Consider the following 17,360-nt stretch of genomic DNA (forward strand, 5'->3'; position numbering starts at 1 on the left):
CCTTCGTGGATATCACTTCCTCGATGGGTTCACAATGGCGGACAAGTCACACCAAGGGCTGGTGCCTCTATCTAGCCAATTTTACCAATGTCTATTGTTCAAACATGATCATCTTCCTTGATTGCTTGTGATGTCTTACTGTCTCCTGTCTCCTGCCTGCCGTCTGTCGCCTTCGCTTTACTCGCATCTTATCAGCCGACCCAAACTCCATCCCCCCCTGATGTGTCAGTCTAATGTGTCACCCAACGTGACCTTCTCCACACTCGTCCCTCATTCTGCATACGCTAATGCTGGCCCAAGACTCTCCACATGGACGATCTCTGCGCTTCTTGCCTCTGACCTGCAAGGGCCCAGACCAAGACGGCCTCTCTCTCGTCTCATCTCGCTGTATCCTGCACATGCACCTCTCGACGCCGACGTTTCCCCTTTCTTACCAGCCCACTTCCTGCACATCTTCTGCCAGCTCAAGCAGCAGCAGTAGTAGTATGTAGTAGTACATACACCAACACTTGCCCGTTTTTGTCCGCCCCGCTCACCCTCCACTCCCAAGGAACCAGAATGTCGGTCTGGCCCCGCGAATGATATCGCGATCACGTCATCCAGTTACGCCGAGTCCGCGAGTGCTACTCGAACCGCGAGAAGATCGCAATGCCTCCAATTCTGCTTTTCGATGGCACTAAGCTTTTGAGCCTGTTGCCACGATAACAAGGTGGCATGCACATGTGGAACGGATGTGGAAAAAAAGGAATATTAGGATAGAGTTTTCAGCCATACGGGAGTGTGTACCTGTACCGTCTTATCCGGTTATCAAGGCAACCTTGGCGCGCGTATAGATTCCCACTACAGTAAATGGGACGAAGTGCGGTAGCTGAGCAAAAAAGGTGAACACGATTTGCTTGTTTTGCTTGCTTGTTCAACCACAATGTCCCCAAGTCCGTATGTGGGCGGGCAGCCAGCCCAAAAAAACGGACTTCGGTCGGTGTTCGCTTACTTACCGTCCTAGACTAAAGTTCCTGATAACCACACACACACACACACAAACCCACACACCCACACAAAGTACCCCCACCATACACATCACACCGTTTCCGGCGTCACAAACCCAGCCGCTTCACACATCCCGCCGGACTTCTAGCAAAAAGCATCGAGAGTCAGTTTGTTGCAGCAAAAGAGTCCGTTAGTGTAGCTAGCCTAGCCAGCAAGGCAAAGCAAAATGCAGGCCCCCCTCTTCACTGCAAGATTCAGGACTTGCGTGTACTTGCATCGAGTGCATGAAAAAGAGGAGAATGGGGACAATGAGAGAGCGTAGCCACGCATCAGCTGTGCACACCGCTTTTGCTCGGAAAGCAGAAGGGGGATAGCCCCACAAAGAAGAGGATCAGAGTGGGCAAGAAAAAAGACGGGGCCCGGGGGGAAGACAAGGGAAATGGAGACTCGAGAAGATCCCTCAACTTCAGCATGTGAATGTTTGATTCGTTTGGATTTATTGAGGAAAAGGCCCTGCTTCTCCTTTATGGAGCTCTGTCTAAACGATTCTGCGACGAGAGAAAAAACCCTTCCTTTTCGCATACGCCCAATGCCAACACAAGCTGTTAAACGCAGCCGATTTTACTCGGATGACTCCCAGTGTTGAAAGGTCTCCCGTGGTCCCCCCGTCCCCTCCTTCGCTTGACTATTACCGGCCCAAACCCTGCTAGACTAGGATAAGAGAGAGCCCCATGCGAGCTAAACCCGCTCCGCGCCGTATCACCGATCTTTCTAGCCATGGGCCACTCCCCCCAACCTAACTTAACTTTACTTTACTACTATTACTACCGCCGACCGACCGACATCGTTACATGATGATGCTTGCCTCTTTGTTGCGGTGAAGGGGGCTTGCATTCTTCGCTGTATGCAACCAACAGGGATCCTTTGGTGTCTTTTACTTGGTGACCTGGTCGACTGGCGGGGGCTTGTTCGAGTCTGCAGCCGCTTTGCCCTGGCCTGTGATGCCCTTCTTGGGCATCTCGCGTCCGCCCGAAGCGCTCATGCCTTCGAGGCCTGTTTCATTGTCGTGTTAGTTGTTGTGGTCTTGGAGAGATAAGGGTCTGATTTTTTTTGTTCGCCATTGGCTCATATGGGTAGATGGAGGGGGTGGAGAGGGGGTCTCGTACCATCGCCCTTTTCGACTTCAGGCATGGGAGCTGCCTTCTTAGTGTGTTCCATGGTGTCCTACAGAGTTTTTGTCAGTATTTCTTCCGAGATTACTCATTGGAGATAGCACTTACGTTCCCAGAGGTGCCGTGGATAATGCTGTGGCCCTCAATGGGTCCGTTGTCTGAGGATCCGTCTCCGTTGCGGGGCATGGTGGTGGTGATGGTACGTGCGTGGGTTGAATGTATAGACGTGTGTATTAGAGAAGAGAGTTGTAAGAGGGTTTGCTGATGATGGAAAGAAGAATGGGAACTCTGAGGGTTTAATATGGATATGGGTTCCTTCTTGTCCAAATTGCATTGTTACGTAGAATTGCGATCAGAGGTGAGGTGCTGTGATGTCATTGTGGGGTAAGGCTGTCCAGCGAAGGGAAATGGGACCCACCAGTAAACACCAAATAGGGACCAAATTTGGCATGTTTCGTAAGAGTGACGCAAATGGTCCTCTTTGCTTTCCCGTAGCTCTTGGTTATGGTACGTAATGGGGTGTTTTTCCTTCTGTTCTTGTCATGGTCGCGATGGGAAGAATGTTCTCGCTCAGGGCGCGCCGATCCGATCGTAGTAGCTTCATGGGGAATAAGCATGCGAAATGCAGAGTGGATGGTATTACTCTTGAATCGAAAAAATAAAAGAGATCGAATAGATGTGCACGATGTCTATGGTGAAGTCCAGCAGCCGATCTTTGCAAACTGGCGTTGGAATCAATGTTTTCTGAGAAAAAAGATGAAGGCTTATGTGACTGTGACATATTCATTGCTACTGAGACGCTTTGAATAGGTTTTGATCTTCGTTCCTCTGTTGTTTACAATATGCCATTGCCATCTTTGTGATTGACCATCACGACAGCCTAACTTTAAATTATCTTGATCCCTTGTGGGACACTACCCCGAAAAGCAGATCTCTGAACAGACTTCCGGCCTTCTGACAGTTCAAGCAGTGCCTCAAAATCATTAAGCTCCTCCACATCACATCCTTGCGGTGGCTCAAAGAAAAACATTCCAATCCTAGAAAATTCCTTTCCATCTTTAGTAGTAAGCAGAAGTCCTGATGGCCCCTTGTTAGTCGTTTCGTCGAAGCAACAGATCTGCAGACTGAATATCCTGCCGCCTTCAACCTTGGAAGCTAGTGTCTCGTCCCAGAAATCAAGATGAACATCTGCCAGATCAAGATCAAGATATTTGTTATCTTCATTGACTAATGTCGGCAACTCTGGAGCTTCATTGAATACAGTCTGTTGTATGAGACCTTGCACAATTAATGATCCGGATTGTACAGCGCCGTACGGTGCCTGGGAATGAGCAGGTTGAGTCGTGCATGATACGACTTTGAGCATAGGATCAACTTCGGTGAGCATAAAATTATACCACTTGACAAACCCAACAGTAGAAGCCCATGACCATGAAGGTGCAAGATATGCTTGGAATTCGTCTTGCCGAAATGGTTGCTCATGGGACCAAAGTAGCCCTAAAGGAAGGTGTGATTTCCAGAGGCCGGCAAGATAGCAATCATTTGATGTTTGAGTCCATGCCTGGGCTATTCCAGATATCGCTGGAAGCCTATCCGACTCGTCGGATAACTCGCGATAAGTATAGTGCTCAACAATGTCCATCCAATTCCTGCAATTTCGGTCCTCGGCACGAATGCCCTTGTACATCTTGTACGTCTGGTCTAGCAGGCTAACGAGTGATGATGGTAAGTTTTGAATTGTGTCATTCTCATGCATCGAAACACTCGCACAAGATCAATGGAGCTCGCAATTGGTGAATCGGAGAACCCGACGGGCAAGGAGATGCTCTTGGAAAGTCCAGCCGCGTAAATCAATCGGTGAATTCACCTGAATGCTAGAGAGTATTACGGATCCCAGTCTTCCAGATGGTGACGCGAAGGGTAATTTATACCCGGTCGTCCCTGGAGCAGGCAGAGAGCATTGGTGAAGAAACCCTTGACTGCAGCTGCTAGCCCTACTGGCTGAGAGTGTAATGAAGGAACTTGCATATATTCTATGCATTTGCGCAACTTCGGTCGCTTTATCCTCTGGATTGTCTTGGCGAATACAAAGACTGTCGATCCAAATCCAACGAATCCCAAGATTCGAGGTCACTTGGACAGCGTCACGGAGGGTTTTTGGAAGAATTGAAGCTGATATCCCATCCTTTAGCATGTCTTTTGTGCCGCCATTCAACTGAAACTCTTGTGGGCCTCCCCAACAGTAGGATAGAGCCGCGTATTTCGTTGTGGTGGTATCAAGTTCGGAGGAAGTAATCAGATGAACGCGGACGCCCATTCCTTTCTCTTCACCGGATGTATTGATCTCCAACAACCTTCTGGGTAGAAATGAAGAGCTTGGAAATGCGCAATCTGGGTGGTTAATTTCGCACTCATAGAGGCGTTGCTTTGCCCACGAAGCTGATTCCTGCCGTTTGAAATCATGTAGAATTGGTCGAATCAGGATGCTCTCCGCTGCTGGGTTTCCTGTTCCATTGTTAACCTTCGTTCAAGCTAGGATATTCTCTTTTAGCTCTGTACCTTCACAAGCCAAGACCGAATAAGAATGTTCTTTTTGCTCAGGATGTCGCACGTCTCCCTGCAATTCACCCACCGCACATCTCCAAGTGCCTCTAGCCGTTTCTAGACGATCCGTATAGCCACTGAAGTACAGTTCATGTATCCAATTCTCTGGTCGGAAACGGGGAGAATCGCTCGCTTGTTCGTGTCCATGAGTTTCCAAGATGGACTGGAGCGAGTCGAAAGCATCCTTGAAAAAAGCGCAGCCTTGTAATGCGCCATCTCGTATCCTTGAGCCCCGATACCTGATGAGGGTTCCGGAAAGCAGGTCATCATTGACTTCCCTTTTGCGTTCCATGCTAGGATCGAGTTCCTGTACGTTGCAGAAACTACAGGAATGAATCAAACCTGGAAAACTCGAATTAAGCACCTCCAGATCTTCGCCTGGTTGGAAACTGTCTTCATTGTTCATTGTAGCTGGGCTCTAGTACTAGCTCTCAGATTAATCCTTGGTGATACCCTTTATGCAAAGTTTTGTGATCTTTTGCCATGCATCATCGTCGCTCTGGTCGGCTGCAGCGAATGCGTGCGGAGGTATTCAAGGTTTATGTCTTCACACCCGCCCAGCTCTTCTAATCATGAATATACACTGGTGTGCAGGATTTTCCTTCACGTGACATTTACCTGACCAATCAGGCCTAATGAATACTTGGATTGGACCTTTATATCCCGGTGTCAACATGACCGCATGAAAATCCACAGGATTGGATTTTCACGGAGAGTGCGTTTTGCTTTCTGAATTCGTGCTCGGCAGTGGCCAGAAAGCCAATAATTAGTTTTTCATATCGTAGGCACACTAAGAAGCTTAGGTTAGCTACTGTATGAGTTTAAAAGGCTAAGAAGAATTACGTGATGTTACAAGATACAGGAGCCTATTATCGCTTTAGAGAAACCCTCCGTATTTAGGCGGAAAGTCATCGACACATTCGTAATTCTTTTAGTTAGATAGAGCGAGATTGTTCCGAAGCAGGCAAATAACATGATTGATTTGTAAATACGGAAAAACTTTCTGCAGTTAATATATTAGAGTCGGTTGTTATTCAAGTCAGTCTTGCACAGGGGTATACAAGACTAAACACAATCTTTGCCACTCCACGCCAAATGCCAACAAACAGCACTCCATCGCAAACTAAGAGATAAAACCTTCTTTACCACAGTCCACCTAGCATCAACCTCATACATCTAACAGTTTTGTTTACTGCTCCAGATGAAGTTGCACTCTCTTGAAACCAAGGCCCGTCTCTGGTGATCAACCCACGCCTCCTGGTCGCAGTTGCACTTGACACACGTCTTATGGCAAGTGTAATCTCCCTCATCTATCGTGCAATTAGCAAAAGTACATAAACTTATACTATTTTATGCGAAAGAAAGAACGACGAATAAACTTACAGTGACACAGCATTCCAGAGCCAGGACAGTACTTGGCCGAGGCCGCTCCAAGAGTGAAGAGAAGAGCAAGAGCAGAAACAGCCTTCATTGTTCAATCTTTTGGAATTCGAGGATTTTTGAAGATCTTTGGGTAAGAAAGTCGTTTGGATTGCGACAAGGTAACGTTGATGTCAGGGTGAAGTTGAGAGGGCCTTGACCTCGTCTCAACAGCAAAACGAACACTACCTATATATCCATTAGAAGACGAAGCCAAGAAGCTAAGAAGAAGAAAAATAGCCACATGGATCAACATGTCTTGTTTGGCGGTTTACGAAGCGCCAATTTCGATAAGCATTTTCAGCATTGTGCTTGTGTTCTCGGCTTTTACTGACTCGCTATAGCTGGTTATTGATGTTGTTGTAGACGGCATACTTGCCGTATAATCATGACACTACGACTTATTGGTCAAGAATAGCCGAGATCGGATATTAGGCGGTTTTTTGTACTTGATTTTTACCCGCTGTCTTTGTTATACTCCTATTTCCTTTGAGATTTTCTTCTTTGTCGGTGAAGATCTTGAGCATATTAGGGGCAGTGATGGAGATGGCCTAGAAGTGCGGGGTTTGGGAACAATGAAGCGAAATTGAGGGGTCTGAAATGGCGGAGAAGAGCTGTAAGAGATGTGTTTGGAAGGAGGGGATGGATACGAAGCATAAAGGTATGAAGGTTGTATGTAGCATCTCGAAGATCACGCGGCACCACATATTGTTTGAAGGGCTAACCCAGACATTTTGAAATCTTCAAGAGAAGAGTCATTTTAATAGTATCCTTGGCACTAAAATAGATATTTGGTCAATTCGTATACACTACGCAGCATATCTTAATCTAAAAGTATCACTGCCTTATGAGCTATCTGAATTCACGCGCTACACGCCTATACTAAGTAGAACTTTGTTGTATTACCAAGCCAAAGTCCAAATAGACGTTCTTCCAACATCAAGCAAGAAAAGAAGAAAAAAAGCTAGAACCTACCCCGAAACATACCATCATAAAATCCCCCACAGCCTGCAGAAAATCCACGCCCCCAAATCCGCCATGGATAAACAGCCCCCCCCCCCCCCCTAAATCCCTCTGCCTTTTCCACATGTAGAAAACCTCAACCTCAATCCCAAATTTTCTCCTCATCTCAATCCCGCGGTGCACGACCCCACAAATCAGCCCGTCAAAGCTCCGCAAAAACCCTACATGACGAAGATACGAACACTGCCAAAACAGGGCCGTTTCCCTCCATCCCCCCCAACTACACCGCACAGCACATCACATTTACACAAATCGGGGTTTCAACCAGCAAGTAAGAAAAAAAATTCAAGCTGTGGTATTTGATGCTTTGATAGAGTCACATAGTCTCAAAAACAGGGTGTCCAAAAAAAAAGAAGTATCCGACGTAGGTATTACGTAGTCGATAAACATGAAGAAGGCAAAGGTTGAAGGGAGAAAAAAACAAGACTCGGTACACGCAGCCACTTTTCGTTCGTGGAGATATACAACAATTCAGCATCTGAACTTAAATCACCTAGCTACTCGTTGCTCTCTCAATACACCCGACAAACTATAAACATCAACATTTTTCAATTCCCCCCCTCACAGATCCAAACTGGACTGAAAAAAATATATCTACCGCGCACTCCTCACCCACCCCACAACACCAACACTATAACCCACCAAACCACCAACCCTCTCCCTCTCCCCCTTCGCCTCCTCCTGCCACTTCCTCAGCAATCCCACTGCCTCCTCATCCAACACCACCACATCCCCATGCAGCCTCAGGAAAACGCTCATCCACGCCTGCACAAGCTCGTAATCGCGGCGCTGCGCCAGGCGCGCAGTAAGCGCCTTGATAAAAGTGCGGAGTTCCGTGTACGGCTCCGTTGTGTCGAGAGTGCGGATAGCGATGTCGGCTGCGGAAGGAGGTAAGGAGGATAAGTGGGATAGGAGCGGAGTGTAGTCGCTTGTTTCTGTAGCGTGGGCGAGGTGCCGGCTGAATGTGTCGGTGGCGGTGGCGGCGCTGGAGCGGGATGCGAGGGCTGAGCTGGAGATGCGGGATTTGGTGTCTTGGGGTTCGGTGGATGGGGCGAGGGCGGTACTGTTGGCGTCGTCTACGCCTTGGATCTGGTTCTGGCCGACGGAGGGCAAGAAGAAAGGTGCTTTTTCGGGTGCCTTGGGGGCTTCTTTGGGTTTGTTGCGGGCGCGAATGATGTCGAGGTGGAGGAGGGTTTGCCAGCGTGATTTGGGGACTAGACTGAGAGTCGTGATGTTGTCGCTAAGTTGGTCCATGACGGGGACGGTGATTTCATCTTCGTCCTCGTCTCCTGCCTGCTCTTCGGTTGCGGCTTCTACAACAGCAACACCGCCTTCACCAGATGCTGTGGGTGCACTGACTGAGACGATGTCGTCCTCGGTGATTTGGCGCGTCGAAACGTGCGTAAAGAGCGTTCGGTTGGTCCAGATGTGCACACCAACCTCACCGTCTAGGCCAGTGGCGAGGAACTCACCGGATGGCGAGAAAGCCACGGTGTTGCACTTCCTAGGAAGCTTCATTGCATCAATCATATGGCCAGTTGGCAGATCCCAAACCCTGACAGTGGAGTCAGAAGCTGCAGAGATGATCCATCGGCCATCACTCGAGAAAGTGTAGTCGAGTGTTTGCAATCCGGTCTGGGAGCGAGAAGCCCAAAGCTCTCGAATGAGCTTCTTGGTAGTAATATCGACAACACGGATAGAGCCATCGTCACAGCTCAATGCTATCAGGTCACTGTTGCGGTGGTAACGTATACCGAGTATCTTCGTCATAGGATACCAGTCAATCTCATGGAGCAGGATGCCAGTAGCAAAGTCCCAAAACTGGTCATGTTAGTATCGTCACACCTGGAAAAAGTATCTCTACTCACCTTGACTTTGCCATCGTCCGAACAACTTATAAGCGTGCGGTTCAGCGCATCTACGGCAAGGCCAGTGATGGCGCCTTTGTGTTTGCCTTCTCCTTTGGCAAATTTGCGCGGGGAGTCATCTCCACCACCGAGAGCTTCTTCAGCCTGGAGTTGCAGCAGCTTGTACTTCTTCGCCTCGACTGAAGTAAGCCGAGCAGGAAACTTTCGCCGGAATTTGCCAGACTGCAAGTTGTACATGTCGATGGAACCACCAGCGGAGCCAATTACAGCAAATGTGCCGCAAGATGAGATTGCGACACTCTTGACTTCAGTTCCATCGCCAGTATCAAATGCCCACCTTCCTGCTCGCTTGCGGCCCCAGAACCACGTCCTTGCAGTCTTGTCGCCCTCATGTCCGGTAACGATGCTCTCCCATCCGGTCATGTTCACCTCAGGAGTCTTCTTGTCCTTGCCCTTCACTTTTGACGAGTTGTTCCAGATGCCAACCACACCCGGCATAGCACCCATGCCACCGTCACGGTTGAGAGAACAGGCCACACAAGTGATGGCAGGAGCCTTGAGATCCTCCAACTTGGTGTGGTGCTTTGATGTCTCGGCATTTCCATTCAACAAACCCATCTTCTTTGCCTTTTTCTGAACAGCGCCCTGGCTGAGCTCTGTACTTTGTCCATCTCTTCGCAGACTCCAGCCCCAGAGACTGCGGTCTTTGCTTGCGCTAAGGAGCCACTTGCCAACATCATCCGAACCGTCTGAGTTGGAAGGGAGGAAACGGAGAGTCGAGACTGGTGCAGCATGCCCACCACGAGAATGTAGGATGCGTGGGACGGGTGAGAAGGGCGTTTCGTCAAAGATCCAGCTCTTCAGCGAGTTATCTAAGCCACTTGATACAATTACTGCCTGACCGACGAGAAATTCAATCTTGCTGATACCACCCCCAACGCCACCACTCGCAGATGGAGGTGGGCCGTGTGCGCCTCGCAGGGTACCTGTTTTGCGACCACCCTTGTTCAAGTCCCAAAAGGTAATGTCTCCACTGTCACTGCTAGCTGTTGCCATGACACCGTCTTCACGACCATCATCACCAGCACCTAGTCCATCACTTCTGAAGGATATGGATGTCGCTGGGTGCTTCTGGGAGCCGCCGGTATTTAGGCGCATGATCTCCTTGTCTGCGCGAATATCGTGAATTGTGATTGGGCCGGACTCGTATGCGATGGCGAGGAGCGACAAGGCGGGCGTTGGCTGCAGTGCGGTCACCGAGCCAAAGTCAGCAGCGGGCGGGAGGAGCGTGTACAGTAGCTTTCCAGTACTGATATTCCATATCTCGACTGATCCGTCTTTGCGGCCGACAAAGATCTTGTTGAGGTATGTTGGCATGTTGCAAATGCAGCCAGAGAGTGGGCTGGAGGAGACCCCTTGGAGAGTAGTATAGTGCTCCAGAGAGCTGGTTCGCCAGACTTCAATCTTGGTATCGCCGCATCCTACGATCCATTCTCCGAGAACCACCAGCCTTCCGATGCGCTCGATGCCGCCACGAGGTAGCTCGAGCTCAGCGACCTTTTTTCCACGCTGAAAGATCCATACACCACGTTCAGAATTCTTCTTGGGTCCTGACCAGGCGGCAAAGACGACTTTTTTCCATGCTAGTGTCGCAGAGATATCCTCGGGCGTCTGGGGTCGGGTGATGAAGACGAGGTTGAGTCCGCGCTTGAGATCGTATGTCTGCAGGGAGCGGCCGACGGAGGTTGTGATCTGGAAGGTAGTCTTGCCGAGTGGAAGCGCGGTGAAGGGAACAGCTGTGGGAGATACAAGGCCTACTGTCTACGGGAAATGGGTTAACTACCAGTGGATAGCTCATTGGGTCGCATAAACTTACTCTGAAAGGCGCGAATATCTTGGACTGGCGGACAAGCTGTGCAGAGCTCTTTTCGCCATTGCTCTGTGTTTTTTGGCGCTTGGTGGCTGGACCACTGACAGCGCCGTTGTGCAGCTGGGGACTTGCCATGATTGGAGTTGGTGGGCAAGGCACAACTAGAGGGTGGGCATGTGCTTGGAGTTGTCGCGACTTTTTGGCGGCGCAACCAAATTTTTGCGGAGATGAGATTAGATTAGATCTTGGCCGGCTGGAGCAGGACGCTAAGGGATCGACGCAGGGGTGCATCGGCCGCCTTGCATGCCCACGCACTTACGTAGTTTGTATGTATGATATATATCATGTCGCCTAAGGGTCCTCATGGTGGACAGCGATCAGGTGGACACACTGAGAAGGCCCGCAACAATGGAAAACGAAGCATCAAGACTAGCTCTCCCATGTCGCCAGTGGGCGTAGCATGTGCTGACATGCCACTCTCGTCGGCTGCGCATTCCTCTTGCCCATCAGAGGACAGGCCGGGCCGAAACGATAGATGCAACACGTGGCACAGACCATACTCGCTACAGCAACGAGAGCGATCGTCTATGGCTCGAAAGGGTAGAGTATGGGTGTGCAGTGCAGGGAGACGGCCCATTCACATCCAAGCACCGGAGCCATTGCGCCAAGTAACGCAGAGTGACGCACTGTTCGTGATGGCCCGTCTGGAGCTTCTTCAGACGATACAAGAGTCCAGCCTCCCAGGCCCCTGGAGCATCATGAAGTCGTGAAAGACGTACGTACGGCCGCCCATCGCCCCTTGTGCCAGCCCGCCCGCCAGCCCTCGCTTGTGGAAAAGCAAGCATTTCGTCTGACAACACCCCCACGCACGCACGGGTATAAGACGCAGCATGGAGCCGTCCCTCTCCCGCACGGCAAGTACAGAGAGCACTCAGTCATGGCAACAGCTCGCCACGGCGAGCGGCGCGTCAGCAACGGGCAGCAGAAAGGCACGATCGAGCGAGCCAGAGACGGGCGCCGCCACGGTTGGGCGGGCGAGCGTGTCAGTGCCTCCGCTGAGCGCAAAAGCGATTCGACAGAGCCTGCCCGGCCGGCGAGCATCCAAAGCCTCAGATAGCAGTTTTCTCGAGTACCTAGGCAATGCCTGGTCTGGGTCCGCCATCGACGAGACCGATGGCTCGTCGACGCTAGACAACTCGCGCGCAAGTCTTGCAAGCGCCCCCGTCAATCCCCAGCTGCTGCCGGACTCGTTCCGACATGGCACACACGCCGCCGCCGCTGCGCCTGCAGAATCCAAACGGCTATCCATCTCGTCCTTTGTGTCGGCCCTGTCACATCGTGGATACAGTTGGAGTGGTAGGAGCTCGGTAGCCGGCTCAGAGCCCGAAGGTGCGTACGTCATGCACCTTGACCGACCTGGCCGGCAGCTTTTTTCCCACATGCCATGACCCGTTCTTGTCTTGTCTCGTCTGGCCCACTACTGACTCTTCCCCTCACATAGCCAGAATGGATAACCCTCATGGAACCACGACGGCCACCACTTCCTTCTCCGTCACTACCTCGAGCCAAAATGGCAGTCTCGGCACAAAGCCCTCGCCCACGCAATTGCTCTTCCAACATGACCAGACTGCCCCCAGCAATCATGCCCAGGGCTCCTCCTCTTCCCCCACCACCACCACCAACAACAACGCTATCCCACCACATCCTGCCTCTCCCCAGCTTAACCCGCCACCCCTCTCGTCCCAGCCCCGCCGCTCGCGAAGCCGTACCGCCCAAAGACGCATTAGTGGAAGCACTGCTCCGAGCAGTAGCCCGGCCAGTAGAGACATGCGCGAGAAGAAGCCCACAAAGGGCATAATTGGCGTCTGTGCCCTCGAGTCAAAGGCCCGCAGCAAGCCCGCACGCAATATTTTTGGAAAGCTCGTCGACGAGTTCGAGGTCAAGATCTTTGGTGACAAGATTATCCTCGACGAGGCCGTGGAGAACTGGCCCATCTGCGACTTCCTCATTTCCTTCTTTTCAGACGGCTTTCCCCTCGACAAAGCCATTGCCTACACCCGGCTACGGAAGCCCTTTTGCGTCAATGACTTGCCCATGCAGCAGGTCTTGTGGGACCGTCGTCTGTGTCTTGGCATCCTCGATAAGCTCAATGTGCCCACACCGAAGCGCATTGACGTGAGTCGAGACGGTGGACCAAAACTGCCCTCTGCCGAGTTTGCAAAGACTCTGTACGAGCGAACTGGCTTAAAGCTTGAGGGTCCTGAGGACGGCACCGGAGGCGGCCTGCCCGCGCCCAAGAAAGTCGAGCTGATCGACGACGGCAACACCATTTTTGTAGATGGTGCCACCCTTACCAAGCCTTTTGTGGAGAAGCCCGTGAGTGGTGAAGACCACAATATTCACATCTACTTTCACAAGAAAGATGGCGGTGGTGGCAGGAGACTCTTCAGGAAGATCAACAACAAGAGCTCTGAGAAGGACGACACTCTTGAAGTACCAAGGGCCATTACTGAACCAGGAAGCAGCTACATCTACGAACAGTTTCTGCGGGTCGAAAACTCGGAGGATGTCAAAGCATATACTGTCGGACCCAGTTTCTGCCATGCTGAAACAAGGAAATCACCAGTCGTCGACGGTCTTGTTAAGAGGAACCCAAGCGGCAAGGAAGTCCGCTATGTAACAAAGCTGAGCGATGCAGAGGCCGCTATTGCATCGAAGATATCAGAAGGCTTTGGCCAACGCGTGTGTGGCTTTGACTTGCTTCGCACTGGAGAACAGAGCTACGTCATCGATGTCAATGGTTGGAGTTTTGTCAAAGACAACGGCGATTACTACGACAGAGCAGCCACTATTCTCAAGGACATGTTCCTCAAGGAAATTGCACGCAAGCAGCATAAGAATGCCGCCCAGTATGGCACTGCTGATGCGCAATCTGGCTCAGAGGGTACTTCCGGTACTGGCGCTGGAACTAAGAATGGATCAGGCCATCGCAAGACTCTAGGCAAGCTCTTCAAGAGCCCCAGCATGTCCAAGATGGTGCACCCTGGCCCGATCCATGCTCATCTTCCACACATGAGACAATCCAGCACTATGCCCTCTTCGCCTGAGACATCGTTGAGTACAACACCCGTTGCAACTTCGCCCGGGTTTGAGAGGCCCAATGCTTCGGCACTGCTCAACCCGACAACACCCCCTTCTACAACACTCCCCCAAGGCATAGTGTCTGATCCTGACATGCCGCTTCCGTCTGCATTCGAAGACGACGACGAAGACGTGGATCTTGAACCGGAAAGATCAATGTCGACCGATCATGTTGACGTGCCACCTCCTGCGACTGCAGCACAATGGAAACTAAAGGGTGTCGTCTCAGTCATCCGCCATGCTGACCGTACGCCCAAGCAAAAGTTCAAGTACACTTTCCACAGCAAGCCCTTTGTCGACTTGCTCAAGGGGCATCAGGAGGAAGTGCTCTTGATTGGCGAAGCGGCCTTGCAGAGCGTCAGTGATGCAGTAAAGGTGGCCATGGAAGAGGGCATAGAGGATCCGAGGAAACTGCGTGAACTGCAATTATACTTGACGAAGAAGGGAGCATGGCCTGGCACCAAGGTACAAATCAAGCCAATGTTCCGAAAGAGGAGAAAGGAAGAGTTGCAGCCGGGAGAAACGCTACCTGAAGAGACACCCGAAGCGCAAAAGCCGGATCCGATAGGAACTGAAGGCCAAGATGCGGCGGACAAAGCAAACAAGGATGACGAGCCGGAGCTACTCAAGAACCGCAGCGATTCCATGTCTGGCGTCACCTTGTCTCGCATCACCGCCCAAGATAACAACATGATTCTCGATAAGCTACAGCTGATCATCAAGTGGGGAGGCGAGCCAACCCATTCTGCTCGACACCAGACCCAAGATATGGGTGCAAACTTCCGCAACGATCTCTTATTGATGAACAGAGACGTACTTGACGACGTACATATCTTCAGCAGCTCAGAACGGCGAGTCACGACCAGCGCACAAATCTTCGGTGCATCTTTCCTAGACAGGGATCAGTATCTGGCCGAACACATCCAAGTTCGCAAAGATCTGCTCGATGATTCCAACGCAGCCAAGGATGTCATGGATAAGGTCAAGAAGAAGCTTAAGACTCTTTTGCGCGCTGGTGACAAGGCTCCGCCACAGTTTGCTTGGCCCAAGGACGTGCCTGAGCCATATCTTGTCGTCAGGCAGGTAGTAGATCTCATCAAGTTCCACCAACGCGTCATGAACCACAACTTTAAGAAGATCGAGACGGAAGCCATCTCATCACTAGCTGCACTAGCGTCGCCAACATCCGGATCGCAACCAGAGCAGTCTCAGTACACCAATGTCAGCCACATCCAGTCCCGTTGGTGCTGTAACGAAGGCCCTGAACTGTTCAAGGAGCGCTGGGAGAAACTGTTCAAGGAGTTTGGCGATGCCGACAAGGTCGATCCTAGCAAGATATCTGAACTCTACGACACGATGAAGTTTGATGCTCTTCACAATCGCAGTTTTCTCGAGTGGGTGTTTACGCCTGATGCCACTTTCGTGGACGAAGAATCCATCGCCGATGGCTCGAAGCAAACCACGCCCGACAATTCATCTGCTAAATCGATACCTGTGGGCCTAACTCCATCGGAAGCCCAGTTGAAAGCGGAAGCGAAAGAGAAAGAGCAGAACGCTGAGAAACCTCAAGAGAAGGAGAGGGGCAGCTTGTCTCACCGTATGGGCTTCAGGCGCAGGTCTGAGGTTGCGATCAAGGCACCTGCGGCACCATCTTATGCGCACGAATCGTACTTTAAGTTGTACTCTGGCGTTGGAACGACTTCCTCAAAGCCTCAGGCAGACGCGCGTCTCGTCAAGCTGCGCGAGATGTACCATCTCTGCAAGGTTCTCTTCGATTACATTGGTCCTCAGGAGTATGGTATCGAGAGCGAAGAGAAGCTGGAGATAGGGTTACTTACCTCACTCCCCCTGCTCAAGGAGATTGTCGGAGATCTTGAAGAACTCCAAGCATCCGACACTCCAAAGAGTTTCTTCTACTTCACCAAGGAGTCGCACATTTACACCCTGCTCAACTGCATTCTGGAAGGTGGTATCAAAACAAAGATCGAACGCAACGCTATTCCCGAGCTCGATTACTTGTCACAGATCAACTTTGAACTCTATGAGTCTGAGAATGCTAGCATCGGTGATCAACCGCATACCTTCAACTACAGCATTCGTATCACGTTGTCGCCGGGTTGTCACGCTTTTGCTCCGCTTGACGTGTAAGTCATGATTCATGCATCTTATCACAACATTACTAACATCAACAGGCAACTCGATTCGAGACACATGATTGGCTTCGCTCCTCGCCGCAGTCTGACTCTCCACCAGGACTGGAAAGAAGTCCTCGAGACGCTCCGCGCAAAGTTCCACACGTAAGTCTTATAATTTTGTCTCGTTCGCACGACTCCTTACTAACATCGTGTCTAGCGTCAAACTCCCCAAATCCTTCGTCGCTATTGACCTTAGCGAAAAGGTGCCCGAGGCTTTTGAACGACACACCAACCCCAAGGGTAAGGAGCATAACATGATGGATAGCGAGGAGCGCGGTCGAACCGAGGAGAGGGGCGAAAGCACATCCCTGTTACCTATCACGAATGAGAAGGGGAATGTCTTTTCGCCCACCGGAGGGGTGGTTAGTCCTGAGCATTCGCAGCTTAAGGAGATGAGTCCCACGGATTTGCCTCCGCCGATGATGGATGAGAAGGAGTAACGAGGAGGGAGTATGTGAGTAGATCTGCGTCTTTCGTTTGCGGACATGATGGGTAAGATGATGGGGATGCTGGTAACGTTCTTTTTTTTCACACATCGTTTATGAATGGGATTAGAAAGGTTATTTCTTTTAACTCATGGTAATGGGCGGGAGGCGTTTGAGAACAGGGTCTTAGGCGGTGTAATATGGGGTTAGATGGAAAGGACGAAGTCGAGCACATTGTTTACTACTGCATATCGAATAAAACAACTCGACATTGTTGAAATGCATTACTATCGATTCTCATCCTCCTCTTCACAATCGCATGTACGAAGGTGACAACATAATAACTAATATCTATACACCTCACGACTCATGCTCCCCCTCCAAACACCTGACATGACTCCATCATCACCTTAGTTCCCCACCTCCCTCCACATTACTAATTCCACCCTGCACTCGTCACGACATGCATATGTACAAAATAATTGACACCATTGCAATGCCGGCAGTACGCTAGTGCTTTGTTGCTTCGGGTGAACTTCGGGTCCTTTTCCTTGCCCCTCCCCGCCTTTTGTTACCTTGTAAGTACCCTTGTTGGCATGAGATCGGGATCTGCTACTATGTGCTGTGGTCTCGGTGATTCGGTGAAACTCCGGGGG

At 50.8% G+C, this 17,360-nt stretch overlaps 5 protein-coding genes across 5 annotated transcripts; 1 reads left to right on the forward strand and 4 right to left on the reverse strand.

The window, feature by feature from the left end:
* Positions 1 to 1,921: 1,921 nt before the first annotated feature.
* COCMIDRAFT_82389 (uncharacterized protein) lies at positions 1,922 to 2,345 on the reverse strand (the record flags this gene model as incomplete). Its single annotated transcript, XM_007685045.1, has 3 exons — positions 1,922 to 2,040; positions 2,154 to 2,211; positions 2,268 to 2,345. The coding sequence occupies 3 exons, from the start codon at positions 2,343 to 2,345 to the stop codon at positions 1,922 to 1,924; spliced, it is 255 nt and encodes an 84-aa protein (XP_007683235.1).
* Positions 2,346 to 3,045: 700 nt separating this feature from the next.
* COCMIDRAFT_32457 (uncharacterized protein) lies at positions 3,046 to 5,169 on the reverse strand (the record flags this gene model as incomplete). Its single annotated transcript, XM_007684988.1, has 3 exons — positions 3,046 to 3,906; positions 3,967 to 4,664; positions 4,719 to 5,169. The coding sequence occupies 3 exons, from the start codon at positions 5,167 to 5,169 to the stop codon at positions 3,046 to 3,048; spliced, it is 2,010 nt and encodes a 669-aa protein (XP_007683178.1).
* Positions 5,170 to 5,939: 770 nt separating this feature from the next.
* Positions 5,940 to 6,234, reverse strand: COCMIDRAFT_32458 (uncharacterized protein; the record flags this gene model as incomplete). Its single annotated transcript, XM_007684989.1, has 2 exons — positions 5,940 to 6,073; positions 6,147 to 6,234. The coding sequence occupies 2 exons, from the start codon at positions 6,232 to 6,234 to the stop codon at positions 5,940 to 5,942; spliced, it is 222 nt and encodes a 73-aa protein (XP_007683179.1).
* A 1,565-nt stretch (positions 6,235 to 7,799) lies between these two features.
* COCMIDRAFT_22235 (uncharacterized protein) lies at positions 7,800 to 11,078 on the reverse strand (the record flags this gene model as incomplete). Its single annotated transcript, XM_007684959.1, has 3 exons — positions 7,800 to 9,026; positions 9,074 to 10,894; positions 10,950 to 11,078. The coding sequence occupies 3 exons, from the start codon at positions 11,076 to 11,078 to the stop codon at positions 7,800 to 7,802; spliced, it is 3,177 nt and encodes a 1,058-aa protein (XP_007683149.1).
* A 755-nt stretch (positions 11,079 to 11,833) lies between these two features.
* COCMIDRAFT_82242 (uncharacterized protein) lies at positions 11,834 to 16,719 on the forward strand (the record flags this gene model as incomplete). Its single annotated transcript, XM_007685046.1, has 4 exons — positions 11,834 to 12,332; positions 12,445 to 16,228; positions 16,277 to 16,381; positions 16,437 to 16,719. 4 exons carry the CDS (start codon positions 11,834 to 11,836, stop codon positions 16,717 to 16,719), a joined length of 4,671 nt encoding a protein of 1,556 aa, XP_007683236.1.
* Between the last annotated feature and the right edge of the window lie 641 nt (positions 16,720 to 17,360).

The sequence above is a fragment of the Bipolaris oryzae genome, assembly GCF_000523455.1.
Source record: "Bipolaris oryzae ATCC 44560 unplaced genomic scaffold scaffold_6, whole genome shotgun sequence".
Lineage (NCBI taxonomy): Eukaryota > Fungi > Ascomycota > Dothideomycetes > Pleosporales > Pleosporaceae > Bipolaris > Bipolaris oryzae.